The sequence below is a fragment of the Mustela putorius genome, unplaced genomic scaffold, assembly GCF_011764305.1.
Source record: "Mustela putorius furo isolate JIRA1106 unplaced genomic scaffold, ASM1176430v1.1 tig00003853_pilon_pilon_pilon, whole genome shotgun sequence".
Classification (NCBI taxonomy): domain Eukaryota; kingdom Metazoa; phylum Chordata; class Mammalia; order Carnivora; family Mustelidae; genus Mustela; species Mustela putorius.
In genome coordinates this window covers 62,135,995-62,161,342 of record NW_025422005.1, presented here as the reverse complement: position 1 = coordinate 62,161,342, position 25,348 = coordinate 62,135,995, and the positions used below count along the sequence as shown (strand labels likewise).

The 25,348-nt window shown below is 36.6% G+C and overlaps 1 protein-coding gene across 1 annotated transcript; it reads right to left on the bottom strand.

Moving 5' to 3' along the window:
• Positions 1–1,490: 1,490 nt before the first annotated feature.
• On the bottom strand, positions 1,491–24,606 carry LHX8 (LIM homeobox 8). The gene is made up of 8 exons (XM_004758179.3): positions 24,471–24,606; positions 23,914–24,075; positions 19,931–20,052; positions 17,699–17,919; positions 17,095–17,198; positions 11,837–11,932; positions 5,892–6,075; positions 1,491–2,202 (listed from the first exon to the last, which is right to left on the bottom strand). The coding sequence occupies exons 1-8, from the start codon at positions 24,543–24,545 to the stop codon at positions 2,126–2,128; spliced, it is 1,041 nt and encodes a 346-aa protein (XP_004758236.2). The 5' UTR covers positions 24,546–24,606; the 3' UTR covers positions 1,491–2,125.
• Between the last annotated feature and the right edge of the window lie 742 nt (positions 24,607–25,348).

The window sequence follows — 25,348 nt, the reverse complement described above, 5'->3', positions numbered from 1 at the left end:
AAGTTGTTTGATCACCCCCCAATTCAAGCAAAAAAGTACTGTGCCTACATGTGTACTCTATTACTAACATGGAAACACTTCAGTTCTTTGTTGATGTTACAAAATTAGGACCTCTGACTTCTACCAATAGAAATGAAAACATAGGCATATGTTTGTATCATATGGAATTTTTTAGTACTTTCAAATCTATCTCATTTCATTATTAATATTAACTTTATATGCAGGATATATAAATCTCATTCACTTTGACAACTTTGAGCCTCTTTGTTATGGAAGTTCTACTTCCACTTTGGGCATTCATCTTCGGAAACAAAAAGTATAGTGATGTGGTTTATAAAAATTCTCTGAACAGTTAGAGGGTGGTGAGCACAGGAAAATGACAAGAGAGGAGAACTAACACTCACAATCAAGCACCTCCCAAGCTAAATGATGCCAATTATATCCAGCTGGGAAATGCTATAAGCTGCTAACAGTGCAGAGCTTGGCTAGACTACAAGAGCTTTCCTCCACATCTGGTAGAGGTAAAGCTGACCTCACTACTTCATGCCTGGGACAGGTAGACAAAAACCCAAGGAGATTAGCATCAATCTCACAAGATCAGATAGAGTGACTATTGGCTACGTTCTTTGTTTTTGGAAAAAAAAAATTCTAACTGGAGTAGCAGGTTTCAACAAAACAAAACAAAAGCCTTTTTTCTTCCTTTCTCTTGTAGTGAAACTTAGGCTTATTGCCTCTGGTTTGAGGCAGATAGTGAGTTCCTTACACCCACGTGATTGCTTTCTGGTTGCATTTATGATTACTAGAATAGAATTACAAATACTCCACTATTACTTCCAGTCCTCAGCCAGATGTGAATCTGCTAAGTTAAACAAAGACTTAAACTTAAGATTCTTAAGATTTTTTTTCCGCCATTACCTTTTTCCCCCTTACTGGTCTATGAAAAACAAGAAGTGAGTACTGATTAAGTTCTTTAAATCCAAAAATTAGTGAGGGTGGCACCACTTACTTTTGTAATTCCAAGATAAGCGTCCACGGCTACATATGATAAAGTCCTGGGATTTAGATTTCAGCTCTCAGAATCACAATCCCTAAAGAGTGTTCACTAGGAAGAAAAAGTAAAGAGTCTGCTCTAGAAACATTGCTCATAAATTCCAAATACTTTTAGTTCTCCTTTTTCACCCCTCAAGAATATATTCTCATGACCCATATTTCATTTCTGACTTGGGATACCCAAAAAGGTAGTTTTGAAGAGTGCTCTTTTCTTTCACATTAATTTTATTAGCTAGTTTGAAAGGGATAATTTGCCTGATTAGATGTTTTCATGTGTTCTTTTGTTAAGTGCAATCATCTACAAATAAGTTTCGTATTAAAATGTACTCAAAACACAGCTCAAAACAAAATGACTTTCTAAAGTTAAGAGTTGTGATATTTGAGACTAATGTCAACTTAATGCTGAAAACACACACACAAAAGGACAGATTGGTTGAAACTTTCACAAGAATGGAAAATGTTTAATAAACTTAGAGTGGTGGGCTTATTAAACTATAGTGTTATTTACAGCCATAATTCATCAACCACAAACACAATAATGTGTTTGCATGGCATGCTACAACAAAAGCTTTATTCTATTCATTCAGAAAACATTGGCAAAATAAATTTCAGTTGCGAATTCACAGATACAAGCTTCAAAGTATAAAGTTGTATATAACAAAAAATACAGGTAGTATTTATAACAATAACTTACAGATACAAACTAATGATAAACTACGATTTCACAAAGGATTGTAAACATTTTGCACACTTGTCAGTCCTTTCTTTTAGGCAAAGTGCTCTTTTGATGACAAATAAATTAACAGATACACACTAGCGTGAACTATTTCCAGACAATACAAAAAAAAAGTTCTGATTTATTTTCTTCTTGTAAACATAAATTTTACAAAAAAATGAAGACTCAATAAAAGTGTCTTGCAGGCCAACTATAGATACATACCTGGTTAGCAAAGTGATGTTGAAAATGCTTTGAGTGTTAAATAAAAAATTAACATTAATATCTTTTCAATGGTATTTTATACATAATAAATGACAAGATTATATCCTTAATCATTTCTATCCCTGAAAAAAGGAATTAGGTATGACTTATTGGCAGTTGTGTCATTGAATGGGGTAACAAAGGCTGGAGTCCAAGAGTTGTTGGTGAATGAGCTATAAAATAGAAAGAAATTTGTGAATCAGTTTTGTAGGGTGAATAAAACTGATTTAAAAACAAACAAAAACAATCCAAGGCAATGTGATTTCATTACTCATTATAGCTGAGGGCACCAAGCTACACTCATTCCACTAACCTCAGCAGAAACATTAACTTATTCAGCATAGTGAGTACAGTATTAAATGAGAATCCAGGAATAGCTTACCCCCAAAACCTTTTTTGGGGCCACAAGCTTTTGACACTTTAATGTCCTCCATCCATACCCCATTCACTGCACTTTACCCTGCAGTTAGAAAACATAAAAGCTTTGTCTGCAGAGATGCTGCTGTCTTCCATATAAAAATGTCTATAGGATGATCCCCCCCCCACACACAATTTTCCTTTATGAATGCTTAACCACCTCTTTCCCAAACATACATCAAAGCGCATTTGACTCGGGCAACACTATAGTCATTCATGTGAACACACACAATTTTAATGCTAGTATAATAGCAACAATGGTATAGGTTCTGGTTTTTTATTTAACCAAAACTTTAAATGAAGTTTCCATTCTCTGCAAGGTCTATGACACTTCAAACCAAACCTCCCTCTGAGAGCAACTAGGAAGCCGGCCAAAATTTTTAAAAATCTGTTGGAAGGCATCTGAAAGATACCAAGATAATGAAAAATTACAAAGCAAGTCCCAAAAGAGAAGGGAAATAAAATGAGGCAACTTTCCACCATCCACCCCCCCAAATTTAGTGACAATTTTAAAAGAAAAGGGATGTCTGAGAGGCTGAGAATTTGAGCAGACTCTCAGGAGTTAGATTGGCTGGGTGATGGGGAATAAACATGAAAGATCAGAGACCACTGAAGAGAAGGACCAGTTTAAAACAACAGGAAAAAAACACAACAAAATGAAAGCTTTGTCTGGGATCCCCAAAGGCAAAATCCAATTAGTGACCCAGAAATATACCAGCCTTCATGAAGACTGATGCTCATTGGATTAAGTTGATCTTACCCTAACCTAAATTCCTGCCAGAGGCAAAACCAAATCCTCTCTGGTGGAGGATCAATCCAAATTTGAATCCAAAGCTTCAAATTATTTCTAGTTCTTCATACCCAATCCAACATCTGAAGTGCAATAAAAAAATAAAAAGGTAAAGAAGACATGACTTGACTGAAAACCAAGAGATCCAGATATTGGAGTTATTAGACATAAACTTTAACTAATTAATATAACAATAATTTTATTAAGGAATAAAGCGGCAAAAATAGAAGATTTCAATAAAAAGGTGAAAACTATGTAAAAGAATGAAATGGAAGTTCTAACACTGAAGACACAATAACTGAAATTAAGAACTTAGTGGGTGAGTTTTATACCATATTAGAGACTTAGTGACCTGGAGATAGGTCAGAAGAAAATACCTAGATGAAAGCATGGAAGGTCAAAAACTGGAAAATACAGAATTTTTTCATAAAGAGCAGAAACAATATCTGAAGAGACAAAAACAGACGTTTCCATAATGAAATACATCAAACATACTCAAGAAGCATATCATTATAATAAAACTGAAGACCAAACACAAAGAGAAAACCTGGGATAAAACAACATTTACTTTCAAAAGAGCAAGAATAAGATATTTTCAATATGAAAATATATAGTCCAATAAAATAGAATGTATAGAAATTAACACCTACATTATATGAACAGTTGATTTATGAGAAATGTGTCACTACAAAACAGTTGGGAAATTGGTATTTTTATCAATGTAACAAAAGAGTTTTACTTCCTATCTCATACTACACATAAAAATTCAATTCCAGATGGAGTATAACTCTAAATGTCAAAGGTAAGATAAGTGTCAAGAAGATAACATTAGAGGAATATATTCACTATCTTTGAGGCGAACCAATTTCTTTAATAGGTTACAAAGAAAGCACTGTCCATGAAGGAAAAAAAAAATTGATGAAATGAACTACATTAAAATTAGGAACTTGTGCTCAACAAAACATACCCTTAAGAGAGTAGAAAAAGGCAAGCCAATGAATAGGAGGGGATGCCATCAAAAAGCTTTTCTATATGCAAATTTAGTGAGAACTAAGAAATCAAGAAAAAATCAAAATGGACAAGCCAATAAACCAACAGGCAAAAGACATGAAAAGGCTCTTCACACACACACATGCACACACAGGGTTTACAAATGCCCAGTGGAAACATGCTCAATCTCATCAGTCATGAGGGAAAAGAAAACTAAAATAATGAGCACTACCCCACCATCAACTTGGTTAAAATTAAGAAGTCACACCATACCAAGTGTTGGCAAGGATGTGGAGCACCTTGAACTCTCACACAGTGCTGGTCCCAGTGTAAACTGGGTCAGCCACTATGGGAAACTGGCAGGATCAGCTGAAGTTGAGTATGGGTAGCCTATTACCCTAAGTTCCACACCCAGGTGCATACCAAACAGAAGTGTGAATTAATGTACACCGAAAGGCATGTACAATGAAGTCCATAGCAGCATAGTCATAAAAGCCTAAACATGCTCAATCACAAATGTTATCTACCACAAAATGGTTAAATTGTGGTACATTACCACAGTGGAATTCAATAGAACAATAAAATCACGGATTCTTGCAACAAATACAAGTGAATCTCACAAACAATGTAGTTGAAAGAAGTGAGATACACAAGAATACATTCTATACGGTTCAGTTTATATAAAGCTCAAAAACAGGCACAACTAAAACATTATTTTAGAAGTCAAGGCAATGATACTCTGGAGGAAGAGGATAATAATTGGAAGGGGGCATAAGAGAGGTTTCTGGGTGTTAAGTATGCTCTACTACTTCATCTGGTATTTACATGGATATGTTCACTTTAATAATTCATCCAGCTGGATACTTGTTGTGTATGTATATGTATGTTTTACTTCAGTAAAAAAGTTGAACAAAACTCAGTATACTAACTCTGATCTAAAATTCTGAGTGTGCCACTTGCAACAACATGGGTGGACCTACAGGGTATTATGCTAAGTGAAATAAGTCAATCAGAGAAAGACAATCATCATATGATCCCTCATATGTGGAATTTAAGAAACAAAATAGAGGATCATAGGGGAAGAGAGGAAAAAAATAAAAGATGAAATCAGAGAGGAAGACAAACTGTAAGAGACTTAATCATAGGAAGCAAAAGGAGGGTTGCTGGAGGGCAGGTGGGTGGAGGGATGGGTAACTGGGTCATGGGCATTAAGGAGGACATGTGATGTAATGGGCACTGGATATTATATGCAAAACTGAACTCTATCTCTGAAACTAATAATACTGTATGTTAATTAATTGAATTTAAATAAATGAATAAATGAGTAAAACTATGTGTGTGAATACTTTCTCTGGCCACAGGAAAATAAATTATTTAACTATTGGGTGAAAACAACAAAGAAAGTTTTTTTCTAAATAAAAAAATCAAGCACTGTATTATCAATATTTGTATTTTAGCTGTGAAGTGGGTGTTAAATTTGTCCCTACAAATGTAGTCACAGAAATAAGAATGTTTGGACATTTCTGCTCTCTCCTGCACCCCCCCCCCAATTTTTCAGCTACGACTGAGGTAATATTTCAAAATATGCATCCTATCGATCAGCTAATGATAGCAGTTAACAGTTACTGTGCCTGAGCAACAGCTGTTAAAGGTCGGGATACCTACCATCCATGTAACTATGCAGCGCAGTTAGCATCGTCCCATCTTGGGGCACATAGGCAGAATAAACCATTTCTTCTAACATGGGTGGAGATAGCCTGGAGGGCGGGACTGCTGTGACTGGGGCAGAGGAGGAGTGATTAGGACTGACGTGTTTCTTATGGCGTGCTCGACAATTCTGAAACCACACCTGAGAGAGGAGAAAAGCAATGGAGGTACATCACATGTCAACTTCTGAGTATATTATCAACTTAGCTTACAAAGAAATGTATCCTCAATTTCTCTACCAGATAACCACGGTATAAATCTATAAACAAGCTTTCTAAACAGTTCTGTAGGCAGAAGAGAAACATTTGCATAAATATCAATGGTCATTTTCTTTGCTCATATAAGGACCATCTGGTGATTTACTTAAAAGCCAATTCTATACTACACCAGCATCTTCCAAAATAAAAAGGGAGAGAAGAAGTTCAAGAATTCCAGAGACGTTTCCTTGGCTTTCACTACTGGCATTTGGGACAAAAAGAAAAAGAGAAAAAATCCCTTTAAATCAGAACTTAACAACAACAACAATAAGAAACCCAACTAAACGTATTCTTAGACACCTGCTGGACTTATTTCAAATCCCTTTCCAAATGACTAATATCCCCACTGAGAACTTAAAGCTTTCTACAAACCTCTTGATTCAGTTATTCCAATCACATTTTAGCCTGCTGAGTTCAATTTCTCTTAGTGAATGCACAGACTATTCCCTACGAAGTATGTTAAGGTCAGGCTTGTAATAAGAAAAAATGAGTAATATTTAAGCAGAATAAAATACAAACACATCCACTAGTGAAACAGTTCACAAAATGTAAAGAGCTAATCATCCTGTTGTCTACCCTGCCACAGAAATAAAGGAAACAAATTCAAGGCAAGCATAGTTTTGCATCCAGGTCAGGATGAATGAATCTAGACTGCCCAGAATGCTCCCAGTAATTAATTTACCTGTGTTTTGACTCCCTGTTGTTAGAGAAAACTTGACTATAGAGGGTTACTCTATGAAAATATCATAGCACTTACTTTCTATCACTCCAAAGAAGTCTGTCATGAGGAGAAAGAGAAGTGAAGGAATAAAAAGTTTAAGGAGATAAAGATAACATTTTAGTGTCAGGGGAGAAGGCCAGGGAGAGATCAGGGGCATAAATCTCTGCCCAAGGCTGGTAGGAAGTTATCCGATGGCACAAGGGAATCAGGGCTGAATAGTAGAAAGAATCTGCAAAAAGTTTTATACAAAAAAGCTGACCTGATTTCAAAGACACATCCTGCCCTGAGGACCCAAAAACAGAAGACTGACAAAGTACAAACTCTAAGGGTTAAAACTAAAGTAATAAAAAGTGATCAGGTAAAAGGGTATGCGGCCCTGGGCAGATGGATGGAAGGGGACACCTGAGGAATGTTTCAGGAACAAGACATAGGCATATATCAAGGAAAAGCAGTGGGAAGTCACAGCCTTCTCTTCCATTTCTGGAGTATTAGACTCTTGGATACTTACACAGACACCGAACCCAAAGTGTTCAGTCACAGTTCTTCCACAGGCTCCTTAATAACGGGCGTCACTACTGTCGCTCACCCAGTCAAGAAGATATACTCACATGTTCTCCAACTTGTAAAAGAGAACTACTGCCACCAGCATTTTCCCCAACAGTACCCAGAAGAGATGCACCCCAATGGGCCACATATAACCTAATGGACACGGCACTATGGTTCCCAGAGTTTCTCTAAAGTATCTTATGTGTCCAATAAATTATATCCTGGGTGGAACCTACTCAGTCGTTTAAAAAAAAATCCAGACTTTGGAAATAATATGAAAAAGGCATGACATATCAGCAGAAAAACTACCTTAATTCTGATTCAAATAGCTCCTTGGAAAGATCATCAACAGGTAATCAAGTAGAGAGAGGTTTATAAACACAAAATGTCATGTAACTAGCACAGAAAAATATAGTTGACAATTCCAGACCATCAGAAAATAACTTCTGGCTTGGGGGCATCTCAACTTCAGAATTCATATACAAGTCATTTTGATCCTCCTCACTGACTTAAAATTCTTCTGTTTTGCAAACTTCCAAGAGTTAAAATTTCTTCTGAGCAACATATTTAAAAATTTTTTGAGTTCTAAATTGTATACTATATAAGCTAAGAGCAGGCTTATATGGACATTCTGGAAAAGAAAAGACTAATCCATAAGATGGATCTCTGAAAAAGCCCAAGGAGCCAAATATCAGACTTTAATGTAGAAAAAAGATGGAAGTTTAAATTGTTGGAAAAGCATAGCATAACATTGATTTAGAGAAACTGGCTAATCATTTGTGAGGGGGGAAAAAAGTGGTAAAATTCTTACCTTAATAATAACCAAATGTTTAATTCCAGATAACTTAAAGATTAGATGTATGTAATTGGAACCATAAATATTTAAGGGAAACAACAGTCAATATTGATAAACCCTACAGGTGGAGAAGCCAAAGCTAAAAGAAAAAAATACTGAGAGATTTGAATATGTAAAAATATAAAACTTTTGGAGCTCCTGGGTGGCTCAGTGGCTTAAGCCTTTGACCCTTGCTTTTGGTTCAGATCATGGTCTCAGGGTTGTGAGACTGACCCTCACGTGGAGCTGCGCACTCAGGGAGAAGTCTGCCTGAGATTCTTTCCCCCTCCCTCTCCTTCCCCTCTGCTCTTTCCTCCTCTCTCTCTAAACTTAAATAAATAAATAAACAAATGAAAAAGAAACTGTTGAACTATGGAGGTTTAACATGATAACTAGAATAAAAATCAGCAAGATGGAGAGAAAAGGAACCACCCAATAGAAAAGTGGACTAAAAACATACAATTTTTAAAATTACAAAATAAACAAACATGTTATAAAGGTCACTGATACTCAAAGAAATATAAATAAAAACGATTTTCTACCAAAACTGGGAGGAATGTAAAAGAATGACTGAATTCAGGATTTGCATGGGTTGGTGAAAGAGAACTTGCCTATGTAGCTCCTGGCAGAATAAACTGGTATGAACTTCCAGGATGGTAATTTTTGTACTATCAGTTAGTCAGTTAAAGGCCTTAAAAATGTTTTATCTTTTGACTCAACAACCCCACTTTTAGAAATTTAGCATATGAAAACTAAGCAACAAGGGAGCAAGGTGTACATACAGTGATATTCATTACAGAATTTTTAGGATAATGAAAACATGGAAATAAACACACACACACACACACACACACAACATATTTTTGCATGCTAGTACTCCATCCTTTGCTATCCTATCTAAAATAGTTAATTTAATCCTCACATATTAAAAACCACCATCTAACAATATATTCTTCAAGTTCTAGTACTTGGAATCAAGATAACTTGCCCATGATACTGGTGAGCTAAATACTTGGAAATTCTGTGACATTGTCTGGGGGCCTTACTTCTTCAGATAATAAGAAAAGCTCTCAGAAAATCCTTCATTTTCTTTTATTTCCAATTTCAAAATAATCTAAAACATAATAGTCATGAATTGACTTAGCTGGAGTAGTCATTGTCATTGAAAGTATAGACTCTTGGATTAGAAGGAACCCTCAGCCCACTGAGTCTGTACTACCTCAACAAAGGAAGCTCCATTTCTAGGCTCGGAAACTCACTACCTCCAATGGCAGCCCATGTCATTTTTGTAGACTTTCATGCTGAGAAAATTCTTCATCATGAGTGAAATCTGCCTTTTCCTTCATTCCCCTGCAAAAACATGATTCTACTATCTGCAGGACAGCCTTCCATATATATTTAAAGATACTTTTTCTGTTTATACCATTCCTTCTCTTACTTTCTCATCTCCTGAGAAATATTCCTATTGCTGTTAATATTAGCGTATGATTTCTAATTCTTTCATGACTTATTAACTTGTCTCTAAAGGAAGCAGTCTATTTGGGTTGGTTTCTTGTTAGACCCTTTTTAAAAATTTGGTACTCTGAAATAAACACAGTATCCTGAACATTTGAAAAGCACTGAGAACTCCTCAGAGAACCTCATTACACTGTAGTCAGTCCAGTCTACTGGAATCTAAGTCTTTAGAGAAGCTATAGCACCACCAGGTCTTTCCCAATCAGATTTTTTGTATAGATGATTTAACTACAAAATATTTCAGGCTTAATAACAATGAATGAAGCCACCAAGGGCGCCTGGGTGGCTCAGTGGGTTAAGCCGCTGCCTTCGGCTCAGGTCATGATCTCAGGGCCCTGGGATCGAGCCCTGCGCCAGGCTCTCTGCTCAGCTCCCGGGGAGCCTGCTTCCTCCTTTCTCTCTCTGCCTGCCTCTCTGCCTGCTTGTGATTTCTCTCTGTCAAATAAATAAATAAAATCTTTAAAAAAAAAAGAATGAGCACCCCATTTAAAAATATCAGCCACCCAATTCAAGAAGTAAAACATATAAACAATGTTGGATTTTACCTGCCCCCCCCCCCACCTAAATTTCATCTTGCTGGTTATGTTTACTTTCCTTAATTCTGGAAACAGTTCTGAACCCTGAATGTTATTTATAATTATTTTCCATTTCCCTGACTTCTCTATAAGATCTTGAGACAGCTGGCCAGCCCCATCTTGGGACACATTCCTTTGGCTTCTATGATGTTTCCTACCTTACTCATTCCTTAATCCCACCTGTTACTATGTCCCTTCCTAATAGCATCACTTACCCTCCTCTCTCTAAAGTCCATTCTTCCTTTTTTTACTGTCTATGATCTCATTCCAAAGGATCTTACCCAATTTCATGGCATTGGATCTTTTTGTATGAGTCCTCTTCATCTTTTAAAATATGTGCTTATAGGGGCGCCTGGGTGGCTCAGTGACCTGCCTTTGGCTCAGGTCATGATCCCAGAGTCCTGGGATAGAGCCCCACGTCGGGCTCTCTGCTCAACGGGAAGCCTGCTTCCTCCTCTCTCTCTCTGCCTGCCTTTCTGCCTACTTGTGATCTCTGTCTGTCAAATAAGTAAATAAAATATTTTTTAAAAAATGTGCTTATATGCCCAACTGTCCAAGACAGACCTAAAAGAAAATTCATCTCCCTCCCAATTACCAAACCACATTTTTGACTTGAATATTCCTGTCAATAGCACTATTCCTATGGAGACTCGGACTTCAAATTTAAGAGTCATCCTTCACTTCTCTCTCCCTCCTCATTTATAGTGTCCAGGTCCTCTTCTTGTCTGTCTGCCACCAGCATGCATGCAATAAAATGTTTCTCAATGAATTTCAGGTCACTACCCCCATTTAAATCTCTTCTAAAAATATCACTCCTTTGCAGGGCATCCCAACAAATCTGAATCTCTAATCTAGCCTCTTTCAACCCTAATTCTTGCCATCTACTGCCATCAGCTACCATGGCTTTCTCCTGCTCAAGACAGAACTCATCTATAGTCACATGTCCCTATTAGTTAGTTTAGCTCCAACAATTTCAACTCTCACAATTTGCAGATATAAAATTAACATTTCGATGAATTTGCTCTAATTCATCCTTCCCTAGCTTTGTTCACATGATTTCCTCTACCTGGATCAAGCCCCCCTACACACACACACACACTCACACACTCACTCACATATACAATCACAGAAAAGTGGGGGAAAAAATTACTGGCTTCAGAACCAGATCTAGCTTGGAACCACAGTTGTGTTTTTCAGCTTGAGTATCTTAGGGTTGCTCCGAGCACAGAATGAAGTAACTTGTACACAAAGTCATTTAACAACTGATAGCTCAGATCAAACAGGCTAATTATCAGGTGTAAAAAAAAATTGACATAGAGTGTAAAAGAGACCTAAAATGGGAAGCTAATGCTTTGATATTTCTGCAAACACACACACATATACACACACTGAACATTCATAACGACCTAGAATAGATTGTTTAGTATCTCTTGATTAACCTTTAAAATAATCACCTGTATCACACGTCTGCTCAAGCCTGTCCTTTCTGCCAGTTTCTGAAGGGTCTGTGCATCTGGGTTGTTGTCCTGAGCAAATTGTGCTTGCATAACCTGTTTAAAAAAAAAAAAAAAGTAGTAAATAGCTAAATATAAGAAACTCAATCTTCTGCATTGATGACCCGAGAGATAAGACATGCATAAGAAAATAAGATACTTGTATTTTATGAGTTGAAAATAAAAATGGGTGAATACACATAAATGAAAAGAAAGCATATGTTGCAAATTTACAAACAAGTCACTACATGGAGATCTGTAAGAAAAAAAATCCATTTCAACATAAAACTTGTCTCTCAATTATGCTGCTAAAAATGAGCTCACATTTGCTCTTCCATTCTTCTATGCGCAAATGAAATGAATAAATGGTAAGTCCATTTACTATTTCTTCCATTTTGTTAAAAATTTTTTGTATTAGAAAACTTAAAAACACAAAAATCCTATCAAATTTTTCTCCAGCCTCTACAAAGCTAAACAGACCCAGATTACAATTTTTCTCAGTCAGCAAATAGTATGGATGGATTCCCTTTAATTGTAATAACTCCAACATTAACTACAGCATTTGCACTCGCTCTATGCAAAAAAGTATCAGGGATCTTAAAAAAGGATATCAATCAGCCCACTGAATAAGAATTTCCTGGGATCTAAACATCTATATATTGAAAAAGCTCTCAGGTGATATGATATGACCCTTTGGATTAGAATCACTGTGCTAAGTGTCATGAGACACAGTGATATGTCCGTGGTCTCAACTTTCTGAGACAAAGATGTGGACATGCCAATAACTACAATACAAGGTAAAGGGGAGAAGTACAGAGCGTGAGCGAGTACCAGAATAAGCTTAAGCCAAGGGTTTTGGATTCTTTCTGAAGAGGAAATCATGAGAATTAAGACGGATATTTGAATTTTATTACTTAAAAGTCAATCAACTGAGGGAAGTAGAATAATATATGAAGAAAGTATTACAAAAAATGGGAGAGCAGAGCCTGTCATCCAACATAATTGTGCGATGGGGTTAACCAATCTACCCAAAGACTGCAAGCTACCACGGGCCTCAACACCATTTTCCATAGGCAAAATTATTGCATTGTCCACATGCTTCTCATATGCTTCTGCCACTGCACATATCACAGCAGCTAAATAACTAATGGCAAGTCTAGCTCTCATAAGCAAAGTAAGCTTCCTGAGGACAAAGGGAATGTCTTATTCTTCATATCCCCAGGAGCTAATACACTTTCCTATCACACAGTATGTGCTGAAGAGTTTGTAACACAACGAACCCTGACAATTCAAGGAAAAGTTGAAGATAGTGTGGAGAAAAAGACCAATGTTGTTCCAGGAAATTTATGAAGTTTACAAATTCTCTTTTTCAGTTAAGTTTTCTCTAATTAGTGACTTCTGGAATAAGGTATTCCTGCAGATCTCAACTCCAAAGTTTACCCTTAGAGAGAACTCCCCTGGCCCCCACCAGCTAAAGCTTTTCTCTCTCCCCATACCAAACCACTGTCTTCAGAGAATTTCACATTATTTGAAGTTATTTTAACTGATCACATCATTAGATATCATTAAATTGTTGTTACGTGAATGAGTTTAGTATAGGAATTAAGAACTCAACTAGGACCTGATCTTCCTAAGCAAGTCTTGGCCCTGATATTTGACATCCATAAGTCTGTGGGCAAATAACTTATCCTCTTTGTGAGTTTCCTCAGTTTCCCTATCTACACAATGAAGATACTCAGTGGCACCTACTTTATAAAGTTAAGATTAGATAAATGAACACATGCGCTAGAGAGGAACAGTGCTTATGCAGAACATCATATACACTGAGGAAAGTCAGTTCGTAATTTAAAGAATTACATTTACATTTCTCACCATGATTAAAGCTGAAAAGCATTATAGTAACTACACAGGTTTAAGAAATGTTAAAGGTTTTAGGGGGAATGAGAACTCTCCATTAAAAAAAAAAAAAAGAAAAGAAAGGGAAAAAAGAATAAGGTATTCCTGGCTTCCTGTCCAACCATATTTGTTCACACACTTACTGTAAATAGCATGTGTATTTTTACTTTAAAAAATGGGCAGAACTGGCCTAAGAGTTTATAATTTCACTCAGTTCACCTCATTCTTCCTTTCTTATTCCAAATGCGTTACTTCAATATTGTCATGTACAAATAGTTGTGTTCCTATGTAGCTGAGCATGTAATATCCCAAAGAGAAAAAGAATGAGCAAATTAATGGTCTTTGTTTTTTTAATTTTTCAAGAGGAAAAGCTAAACAGATATTTAAGGATTTGCTTATTAGGCCATTATTGATAATTTATGAAACAAAAAAACCAGCATGCTTTTTCACAAATATATTTCAAATTCACAAATTTAATAATGAAACCAAGTTATACGTAATAAAGCAATTTCTCATAAGGAATAAAGCAAAACTTAAATGAATAGTGATGGTTTAGAATTGGTATATGCTAAGGGGAAAGATGTGCTTTTATCAATGTTTAATCTCATACACACACACACAAAAAGCCTTTTAATTGCTACTTAATTTCATTATTCTCCAGTCACTAATGATGTTGAAACCCAGCCCACTTCTTTTCTGAAGGCTTTTTTAACATGATCAAGGAATGAGCCTTTGTAGACACTCATCATTTTAAGGCCAGGAATTCTCAGAAATGACAGGTATTTGCATAGTAGCAGCTGACCAAGTCATTCTGAAAGTAGATTAAAATAGGTGATAACCTTGGCATGTTTTATATTCATCATCATTGAGCAAGAGCTTCCAACTACAATAAGCAAACCACAATATTGGCAGCAACTTCTTAAATACCATTTCTACAAATGGGACAATATTTGAGATACTCTTGCCAACACAAAATGTTACTCTGTTGTGAGCCTTAAACTAATTTTTCTTCCCGTAAATTTCTAAATAATTTTGGCAAATTATCTTGTTTATTCTTCCCATGTTAACTCTCCTCTGTCCAAAGCAGTACTTTATGAATAGTTTTGACTTATTGATCACCTATAATATTTTATTATTTTGCTGAATTCAAGCACTACTTGAGTATGTTCAGTTTTCAGAAAGGACAATTTGACAATGAATGTACATTATGTGATTTATTAGAGGTTCTAGCAAAATATAACGATTTAAGTTTTTTAAAAATTTACAACTATGTTTTCCAGATTCTTAAGGTATAAGGAACCACTTGAGGACAAAGATTGTGTCTCATTTGTTTCAGCTGTCCCTGGCAAAAGACAGATACTAATAAATATTGAAAAAATGAGTATGTGCTTTGAAAGCATATCACTTCTAATTTTGTTTTTTTATTTTCATTTTTTAAAACCTATGGTTCCACTATACATCTTTAAAAACTAATGAGTGAGATCACATTTTCATATAATAATGGATATGATGATGCAAATAGCTTAGGTATGTTTGCAATTTAAAACTATAAAGCTATCCACAAGATTTAGGAATCTCATTCTTGTTTTAGCTGCTGCTGCCATTAAGTGGAGCTTTTATTCCACTCATGGTCTGGTGGTCAAGAAAAATGAAAAGACCAGAGGATTGGGGAAGTTTCCAAATCTCTTCTCTGTCATTCCCTTGGTAGTCTGCCTTTAAGGGAGTTCCTGCACTTCTTGGATGAGGCTACCTACATCAAGGAATTATTGTTAAGAATTAAAGGAGAGAATGTAGATAAATGTCTGGCATAGGACTTGACACACAAAAACCTTCACAAATATTATTCTCTCTTTATTTCATTAGTACCTGTAATTATTTTCCTATATGAAATTATAGTTTTCACTATTCTAATTTTAATAAGCTTAATTTCATATAAACTTTCATTGTCAGCCTTATAATTATTAAAATTATAGCCAGTCCTTTATGGAAGCAGCCCATTGTAAAAAACAATATATTTATATTAGAAATTCTATTTTAACTCCGACATCTTTTAGCTACTGCATATTTTGCTGCCCGGTCTTCCACCGGTAATCATATCTCCCATTTTAGGGTTTTATGTGATCTAAGTTCCCTTGAAATACTTGTATCACATGAAGGATTCTTTCCTAACCACTCCCCAAATACAAGTTCTCTCTTGAAACTCCTTTACTGTGTTCATCTTAAACACTGACAAGTCTTAGATACCATAGGTGACTTTCAGAATATTACTTTTGCGCCATTGTTAATGCTGTATAAATATCCTTTAAAGTTTGAGCTAAGATATATCCTATGTGTAAAGCACCCAGTAGTGCATGGTAGGCACTCAATAAATGTTACTTTACCTTACCATAAAACAAATACCTCATCCACATTACTGTTTTAGGAAACGTGATTTCTTTATCTGAAAAAATTCTGGAAAGAATCATCATATGTGTAGACTTAAAGTAAGGAGTAATTATTTAATTTTTTTTGACAGTCGACTTGAATTGATCTTATAACAATTATATTTAATTTTTTTTTATAGTTGACATGAATTGAACTTATAACAATTATAAACTGAAATAATCTCTCCTTTTTCAGGGGACATAATCAACCTTCAACATCAAACTATAGAATTAGCTCCCTCTATACCTTTTAAAAACAAGTATAGGCTTATTGGTTGTAGAGTTAGTCAATAACTAGATTCCTGTTGTAATTTTATTATAAGGCATATTTAATTCTCTCCTATTCAGAAAGCTCTATAAACTTAGCCATTAAAAGGCTCATTGTAATTTGTTAAAAAGGTGAACACATTAGTGTTTCATAGGCCCACATACTGTATGTCTCTTTCTGTTAATAGTCTTAAAATATTTTGTCTTCTATCCCCATTGTATGTAGTAATGTAAATAGATGCCTGGGCTAAACTGATTTTATCAGGAAGTCAGGACCGATCAATATTTTGTTTGTACTTTGACGTTAATGCCAATAAAACCGAGGGAAATAAAGCTTGAATGACTAGTTCATACCAGGTCAGGACTCTGGAAATATTGACAAACATTTTAGAGCTATAAATATGTTTTCATACATTCACCAAGTTAGTATTCATTAAAAGCACAGGCTGATCTTTTTGAAAACATGAAAATGTTCTTAGGCAGCAGGAAATTGTTTTGGGCATTTTGGGGAGGGGAGAGGAGAACTGGGGGGGGTGTTTATATGAAATTAAAGTTATCAAAATTATGTTTTTGTTGTTTGTTTGTTATGGTCAGGAGAGACTTGAAAAATCATAAATTCATTATTATGTCTACCTGGAGCTGATCTGCTGTAAAGCTGGTCCGAGCTCTTTTTGCTGGTTTTGGATGATTAACATCTTGCTCTGTGAGGAGGGCGCCTTCAACACTAATCCCATTGCCTGTATTTAAAAAAACAGCATACATGTTGGTAACTCAAATGGGTCCACTGATCAAACAATAATATGTTTCTTGCATTTCTTGGCTTTGTGTGAAATTGTAGATTGTCCAAATCTGTCAGTTAAGTTTTAAAACACACTAAAATATTCTGTGGAAATAATATACAGGCTTGTATAATTACTCAAAAGCACAAAAAGTTAGGAGAACACACATTTAAGGTTCATGCTTAAAAGGCAAATCCAGGAAAACAACTGGCTATGAAAGCAAAACAGCCTTAAATTCAAGGCTGCTGCCTGAGAATATGGTACAAGGCTAATCCACATGCTATGACTTTTCCTGCATATAAACACATGGAGATCATCACTAACAGGAGAATGCTTAATGAGTTTTACCACAATTACACTGCACAAAATAATACACTAAAATGACCTTAGGAAAAATCATTTTATTCCCTGTATTCACTGTCCCAAAAGACTCCAAAGTATTTTAAGTGTATATTTACCATTTTCCACTTCTCTTTTTAAATTATCCAGCATACAGTCATAATGCACTCTGCAGAGGACTTTCTCTTCCACCAAAGCAAACTCCTCTCCCGTAGAAAGCTGCCTTTTGCAAGAAAAGCAGGCAAAGCATGCCAAGTGATAGACATTCCCCTTGGCCCTCCGGACCCAGTCAGTAGAATGGATGTGCCTCCCACAACGAGAGCAGCGAGTTCCATACCTTCTACATAAATAGAAGAGCAGGAGGTGAAGATTTTACTATTTGGGGAGATATTCATCAGCCTGAGTAAACTAATACACTGTATTACTTATTGGATAAGTTTAAGTGTTTACATCTTTTGAAAACGAAACAGGAACCAGTTATTTTTCTTTAAGTCAATATGGGAAGCAATCAAGACTTGAGATAGGGCCATAGTTCAAATCTGTTTATAAAACAAAAGCTTCTCATTACTTTAAAGGAAGACCGGATTTTTTTCTTTTAAAATAAATGTGCTATGAGTTTCAATACCTCGTTTGTAACAAATATCAATGCATTTATAAATTACCTAGAGATTCAAGATACAAACACACATATACTCCAGACTGAAACCTAAAAGTGCAAAAACATACAATGAAAATATAATGACTTCCTAAAACTAAATTGAGATAATTCAGAAAGGTTTTAAATATCATTTTTTAAGTTAAAATATTTAAACATTTAGAATTGACATTATCAAACAATGGGTAGAACAAACTGTTCACCCTGAAAGTGAGGAATGAAAACTCAGACATGTTTCCATTGGTGAATAAGCTATCGTACTGCTAGTCACAAGAAGGGGAGAAATACCTAAAACTTTCAGAGACCTACCTAGACATTAAATGCAGGTTAACTCTAACAGAATGCCAGATGGAACTATTTCTTTTTTCTCCTGGTCTGAGTAACTGGACATTCTTTGCTATGTCTCCTATCATAATCACAGTCATGGCCTTCATATCCACATCAAACAAGATATTCTGTTTCTATTCATTAGCCTATCTTTAGAGGTATTGCCAGTTTTGTTTAAGTTAATCTGAAAAAGTGAATCCTAAAACTAAATTTCAGAATATAATATGAAGTATAAAAAAATCCAGAAGAACGAGACTTTCAATAACTTGCTGAAACTAAACCTTTCAAAAAGCTTTAAATTATCATGAAAAAATTAAGATTTGCATATCTTAAGTCAAAGAGGAGGTAGATTGCTATGATTTTTGAGGAAATGGAGAGTAAACCTGATGAGAAATATATGTTTTTGGTAATTATAAAATTCTTTGACTTCATAAAATAAAGCATCTGGGTTTTATGAAGTGTTTTTAATTAGCAATTTTATTCAGTCACTAAACTCTCTGAAACCAGTTTTTGAAACTGAGTATAAACATAATTAGTATTACAAACTTCATTATATAGCATTAATTTCCCAATTTCACGATGAACAGTTTTCTTCATTTGGAAATTCAAATAAAGAAAAAATATATGGTAATTTAAAAAAGTCATGCTTAGGAATAATTTCAATTTCTACACAGCTATCCATTAAGAACTGAATTATATCCTACAAGAAACTGTGCATTTCAATAATTTATAAAGAGATCTTAGAAAAAAATGTTACATTTAATATCTTAGGCAAATACAATCTCAAAAAACAAAGATCAAAGAACAGATAAAAAGAAACAGGATTTTTAGACAGAATAATCAGACTTGGTATATTTCTGATACTGAAATCCTCTAAATTATAGGTTTATCACAGTCTCCAAACTGCTGTTATTTTAAAGGTATAACTGGGATCATTCTTAAAAACTGGTAAACACTTAACAAAACCTTCATTTTTTTCCAACCATAATTATTTCATTTCACCTTAGCATCACCTGCACATCACGGACTTTGTCACAATAAGTCATCTTACATTTTATACTTTACCTATGCACAGCAAGGAGAAGTTTCCCTGTTTTTAATATCTAAACCTTTCATTCCCAAAGAGGAAATAATTATTTTAAATTAGTTTTTGTATACAGAATTCTTAAAACACACAAACATTATTTTTTATTTGTTGTGAGAGAAGTTAGACCTCAAAAATGTGAGGTATTCTCATTTTGAAATCCATTATATAAGAAAAACTGGTTACAAAAAACCGGATACATAAAACCGGACAAGAAAGCTTGTTTACAAAACTCTCTTTTGTATTATCTTGGAGTGTCTACTAAAAAAATGTTTCACAGTTTACCTGAAATAATCAAGTTTGCAGAAAATGTCTTTGTCTTTAATATAACAGCTGGTATGCCTTCCTAAGGAGGTCCTGCAGACACTGCATGAGAGACACCGAACATGCCAGCACAGGTCATTCACCTGTAAAGGAAAAGGGGGAAGGGTAAGAAACAATTTTAATACCACACTCACAGTATCATCCATTGGTTTTGTGCAGTAAGCAATTTTAAAAACTGACTTCTTGATATTTTAACATATGCTCTTCAATGCTTCTACCTAAAAGGTGTCATTTACACAAACATGTGTCTAAATGTATTCTCTTTCAGACCCCAACCAGAAAAATCACAATAACATATTTTACACTGTGTTAAATTCTTTATTCCTTTGAAGAATTCAGGGCGTGTACTTTTTTTTTCCTTTTTTCTTATTGAAGTCGAACTTCTATGAACACGGAAAATTTGGGTCACTTTAAAGTCCTACATACAGGCTTGTTTTATTTTTTCTTTTGCCAAATTCTTTTCACCAGGAAACCTGAGAGCAAAAGAAGTCAAGCCACACAACATCTCAATGTATTTTTTGGCCAAACAATTATATTTGGTGCAGTAGTTGAAGTGAGAGAGAAAGAAAATTAGAAAAGAAGCTTTGTAAGATACTTACCCTTATAAAGAAGGCAGGCAACATTTCCCTTAACAAAGAGAAATTGCTAAGGTAGATTTAAATGTTGATCTGGCAGAAATCCTGGATACCTTCTAACATTAAATAATAAACTCAAGGAATGAATTATTGGAATCCTAACTAATGATTTGGCTACTGGACAAAAAAATAAATCTGATGATAAGTGGTTCTAAAAAGGCACCCAAATATTGTTTGCCATTTATACTTCAAGGAGTAAGGCACAACATAGTGTCTAATAAATCATACCACTTTATATTTTCTAAATAAGCACATGAAATATTGTCAATTCAGGAAACAAATCTTAATAACCCTCACCTCAAACTGTTGCTGTAATACTATAAGCACCACAACTTCATCCCTCAAGAATGAAGATGTATATATATTAGATTGAACTTGCTTATAGCAGAGGCTTCCAGCATTTGCTCTTGTTAAATGGACACAAGAATTGGGTTTATGTTTAATCAATTAACTATAATTTCATTTCATGTAAAAGAACAGCAATGATGTAAAAACACTAGTTACACCCTACAAATGGATCTAATATCTTAAATAGTAATTAGGAAATTGTGAAAAGGGGAAATTGTGAAATAATCTTTATTATGAAATAGTGTAGCAAAAATCCTATCTGTCCAATGATTCTATCAGATTAGCACTACTGTTCAAAATTTTTTTTCCTAAATGTTTGTGATACAAAATATAAAAAGTCCTTTGAAGCTGAAGGAAAAGTTTCACTTGCTACTAATTGTAGTTATAGGCCTCTTTCCAAGGCATTAATGAAGAGTAACATTTTGATGAAAATTTTTTAAATATTAAGTTTTGGTCTGGGATTACATGCTTACTACATAAGAAAACTTGGAATATACAAACAAGCAAACAGAGGAAGTCAGAATAAAAAATATTAACAATGGTTAATACTATCCTAGAAATAAATATGTATTTTCCTTGTATTCTTTCCTAACATGGGACAATTAAAGTTTAAAAATACAGGCTTCCTTTAGCACTCCAATGTTTAGGGACGTCTATGTTTTTGATCTTATCCAGGCTCGCTTTTCTCCCCCTCTCCCCAAGCAAGTGTAGATTCAGGCTACAGAGCAGAGTCATGGCTATCTTCTAACTCCCTAATGCCAAACCTAATGCCTGGTTTACCACCTTTCTTTAAAGTTTATTTAAAAAAGAAAAAAAAATGTTCATTTTCAATTTCTTTTCCAGGGAAGAAAGTAAGGTAAAGAGAAAATTCTAGAGAATATCAAACTTTCCTGATGGCTGTTATTGATCCAATCTGTATATGTATATGAGACCAAGCCCGAAAAACCATCCAAACAACAGGGCACTAAAATATTAGAGGAGGCAAAAGACACATCTAATTCCTCTCCTACTTTTTTGTTTTAACTCCATTTTACTCACCTCATGAGATGATGTTTTTCTATATTAAATGATTTCTATATTTTCCATAGAAAATAGTTGTACCCTCAAATACTCTACTAAGTCTAGCAATTATTTTTCACCAGTGACTCAAATTGAATTTAAACTACTCTTTTAGAATAAGTACCCAAATTAAAAAAAAAAAAAGAACTCAATAATCATATAATGTCAAACTTTCGTTAGAACTAAGATACTAATAGGTACAAAAAGGGATAGAATAAGCCTGTACATAGAAGACTTCACTGGGAGGACAACAGTCCTACAACAAAAAGTTTTATGTAAGATATTTAGATAACTTAGGTATTTTATGTAACACAAGTAAATATAATAAAGAAATGTATTTTTAACATATAAAAGTGAATATTAGCAACAATATCTATTTCAAAGGTGTGTTAAGAGTCACTTTATAATGCCCTTTTTTCCTAAATCCTCTCTGGTATGAAGTATTAAAGCCTTTATAGACCCATTCAGAAACACTCTTAAATATTATGTTTATTATTGAGAGGGCTCATTGAAAATAACAAACTAGTTTTGGTCCAAAAGATGATTTTGAGATATCTAAAAAGGCTCAGGTCTAGAAACAGTGAAAAAGAGTATCTTAATGTAGATTTAAAGGGAGAGCCATGTTAATTTGCTAGCTTTAAGACTCAATCCCCAAATAAACTTAATTTAGTTAATTTCAATTTTTCACCAATACTTCTTTTGGTGATTTATCTGGGTTGTATCTATAACTTATTATTTCCACCTTACATTTTAAATAGCTTTCTACATTGAGGTAGAAATTTGAAGAAACCCAGTAACTTGCTTTTTGAACTCCTACTCTCCATAATTAATCCTTCTGAAAAAATGGGGTAAGGGGGTGGAGGGAGATTGATGAGGAGGGAATAGAAAGTGAACTGGTTTGCTACTAATTCAGTGTATGAGAGATCATTATTTTAAATAGTGGTTTTAAAGAGCTGTTGAAGTTGAAAAACCCATGGTATTAGAATTAAGACACAAGGGACCATGACCCTGCTCTCAATGATATAGTTAACTGTGGCCTGCCAAAATTTCTACTTCAAAATCCCTGCACAATATTTTGAGAGAAGTGAAACAAATTAAGACCATCAAATTCTCAAACTAGCACTTCATCCCATGCATTCATCTATCCATCTATCTTTCTTTTGGTTTCCCTTCCTGCCTTCTTTCTCTCCTGCGTGCATCCTTTCTTTTTTTTGGGGGGGGGGTGGGTAGCGGGGTGGGAGGGTGTCTAACCATCCATTTCCTTTTTTTTTTTTTTTTTTTTTTTTTTAACAAGCACTGGAAGGGACATTAAAAAAGCATTGGGTGGCCTCCAAATACTAGTAACAGGAAGGAGGTACTGAAAATGCTCCTACAATCTTTTACTTTGAAAAAGTCTCAAGCGACTGCTACTAAATATAAAACTATGTAAAGGCTCTGTCCAGAAAAGACACTTTACCAGAGTCCTTAACAAAGGAGACACTGCAAAGGGGAATCAACCAACATATACTAACCAGAAACTCTTAGAAGCAGGCAGGTGTAGGGGTGTTGTTGGGGGTGGAGGGACAACCCAGTCTCGGTAAAAATAATCAGGCAGGACCCTGTTTCAAAAGTGAATAAAAGGATTACCCACTTTTGCTCCCCTACAAGTCGGTGGCTGACGCTAGTACAACCAGCCCGGCGTACGGGCACTTCTAGAGCACGACGTGTCATATGCACAAGTTGTTTTGCAGCAATGTGGAAGAGTCTAGGATTTCTTCTCCCGCTCTTTCGACTTGCCCTGGACTGGGCTGCTTTGCTGAGAAAGCCTACAACCTGCACGAGAACTTGAAATTGAAAAGAGGGGGAAAACTTTTCTCTTTTCCCAGAGTTCCCGCTCCCCTTGGGCCTCACCGCTCCCCCTACCTTGAGAAGGTACTTGTCCACGATCTCCAGGCCGCAGCTGTTGCACACACACTTGCCAGGGGGGCAGACAGAGCCCGAGGCCATGGACCGGGGCGAAGACGACGGGGACAGCGGGGCCGAGGAGGAGCAGGAGTCCTCGTCCCCCGCTCCCTCGGGGCTCACCTGAAAGAAGCCGGGAGGCACAGTCGCGGGCGGTTCTAGACCCCTCCTCCTCTCCTCATCCTACCGAACTCCCGGAGCTCCCCCACCCTACCCCTCCTTTTTCCCGGGCCACCCTCAGTTCGTGAGTTCTCGCTCCCCGCTCTCTCCCCACAAGCTCCTGCCACGCACCCGCTGGGGCTGTCGACCCCTGACCTCAAGGACCCAGGGAGCTTTACAGCCCTGCGCCGCCCGTCGCGCCGGTTCGGCTTTCCACCCCGCCCTGCCCCAGGCCCTCCTTCCACCCGCTCCCCAAGGGGCCAGCTGGGCCCTGGAAGGAGCGCGGGAATAGCGGCCCTTGGTTCTGGGCCGTCTCCACACGTCCAGTCTTGCCAAAAGCCATATCCCTCCCCACTCACCAGTCCCTCTTCCCCGGCGCCTTTCCGAGTCCTCCCGGCCGCCAGGGCTGCAATCCGCCCGCACTCCTCCGACATGAGCCCCTGGCACTGCGGGGTGGGAGGAGGGGGAAAGGGGGAAAACGGAGAGCAGAAGTTCAGAGCCGGCACGCTCAGCCCGGAGCCGCGGCTTCCCGCACGCGGAGTGGGCTAATGAAGGCCCCCAGCGCTACCGGCCGCGCGTGCACCGTCAGGGCTCCAGGAACGCAGCGCGCGGGTAAACCCGCGGGAGCGCAGCCTCTCTTGTCAGACGTGGGGCGCCGCGGCGTTGACGGAGCGCGCGGCAAGGCTGCCACCGCAGCGCTGAGGGCTCCCCCGGCGCGCTCCGGCGCTCTCGGGGCCGCAGGTCCCTAGCGCTCACCGGAGCAAGTCGGTTCCCCGCCCCCCTGCCGGGGGTAACAAGTTAATAACAATCATCCCAGCACAAAGCATTTTCTTTCTAGACGTCAATCACGGCGGAGCGGGGATCACCAGGCTAAAGCGGGTGCAACGGGCGGGGGGGGGGGGGGAGTGGTAGAGAAGAAAAGAGGATTGAGGAGGGGGTGGGGGAAGAAACTTGATTTCTTTAATAACCTCAATTAAAAGAGCAAGACACATATATATTTTTAAAAGGGGGCTTTTTGAATTGGATAGCCCGAAAGGTGAAGAGGTTTAATAGGATACTTGAAAGCTAATTACAGCGGGATTTAAGAAGCCTGGTGTTTGTTCCGATGACAATTTGAATGAAAATGCTTCAGATTACACCAAGCCAGCAGCTCTTTCGTAAACTTACAGCAATTAGAGCTGCGAGTGATTTACACTCGTTTCTTTAAGGTGTAAATTGCCACTTATTGCTCAGTAAG

What these genes read in the sequence shown, in the direction of transcription:
- LHX8 (XM_004758179.3), bottom strand. Translation starts at nt 24,545, where the DNA reads ATGTCGGAGGAGTGCGGGCGGATTGCAGCCCTGGCGGCCGGGAGGACT. An exon ending in GCGCCGGGGAAGAGGGACTG is followed by an intron (nt 24,076 to 24,470) that starts GTGAGTGGGGAG and finishes GGCTTCTTTCAG; the next exon opens with GTGAGCCCCGAGGGAGCGGG. An exon ending in TTACAGCAGATCAGCTCCAG is followed by an intron (nt 11,933 to 17,094) that starts GTAGACATAATA and finishes TTTTTTAAACAG; the next exon opens with GTTATGCAAGCACAATTTGC.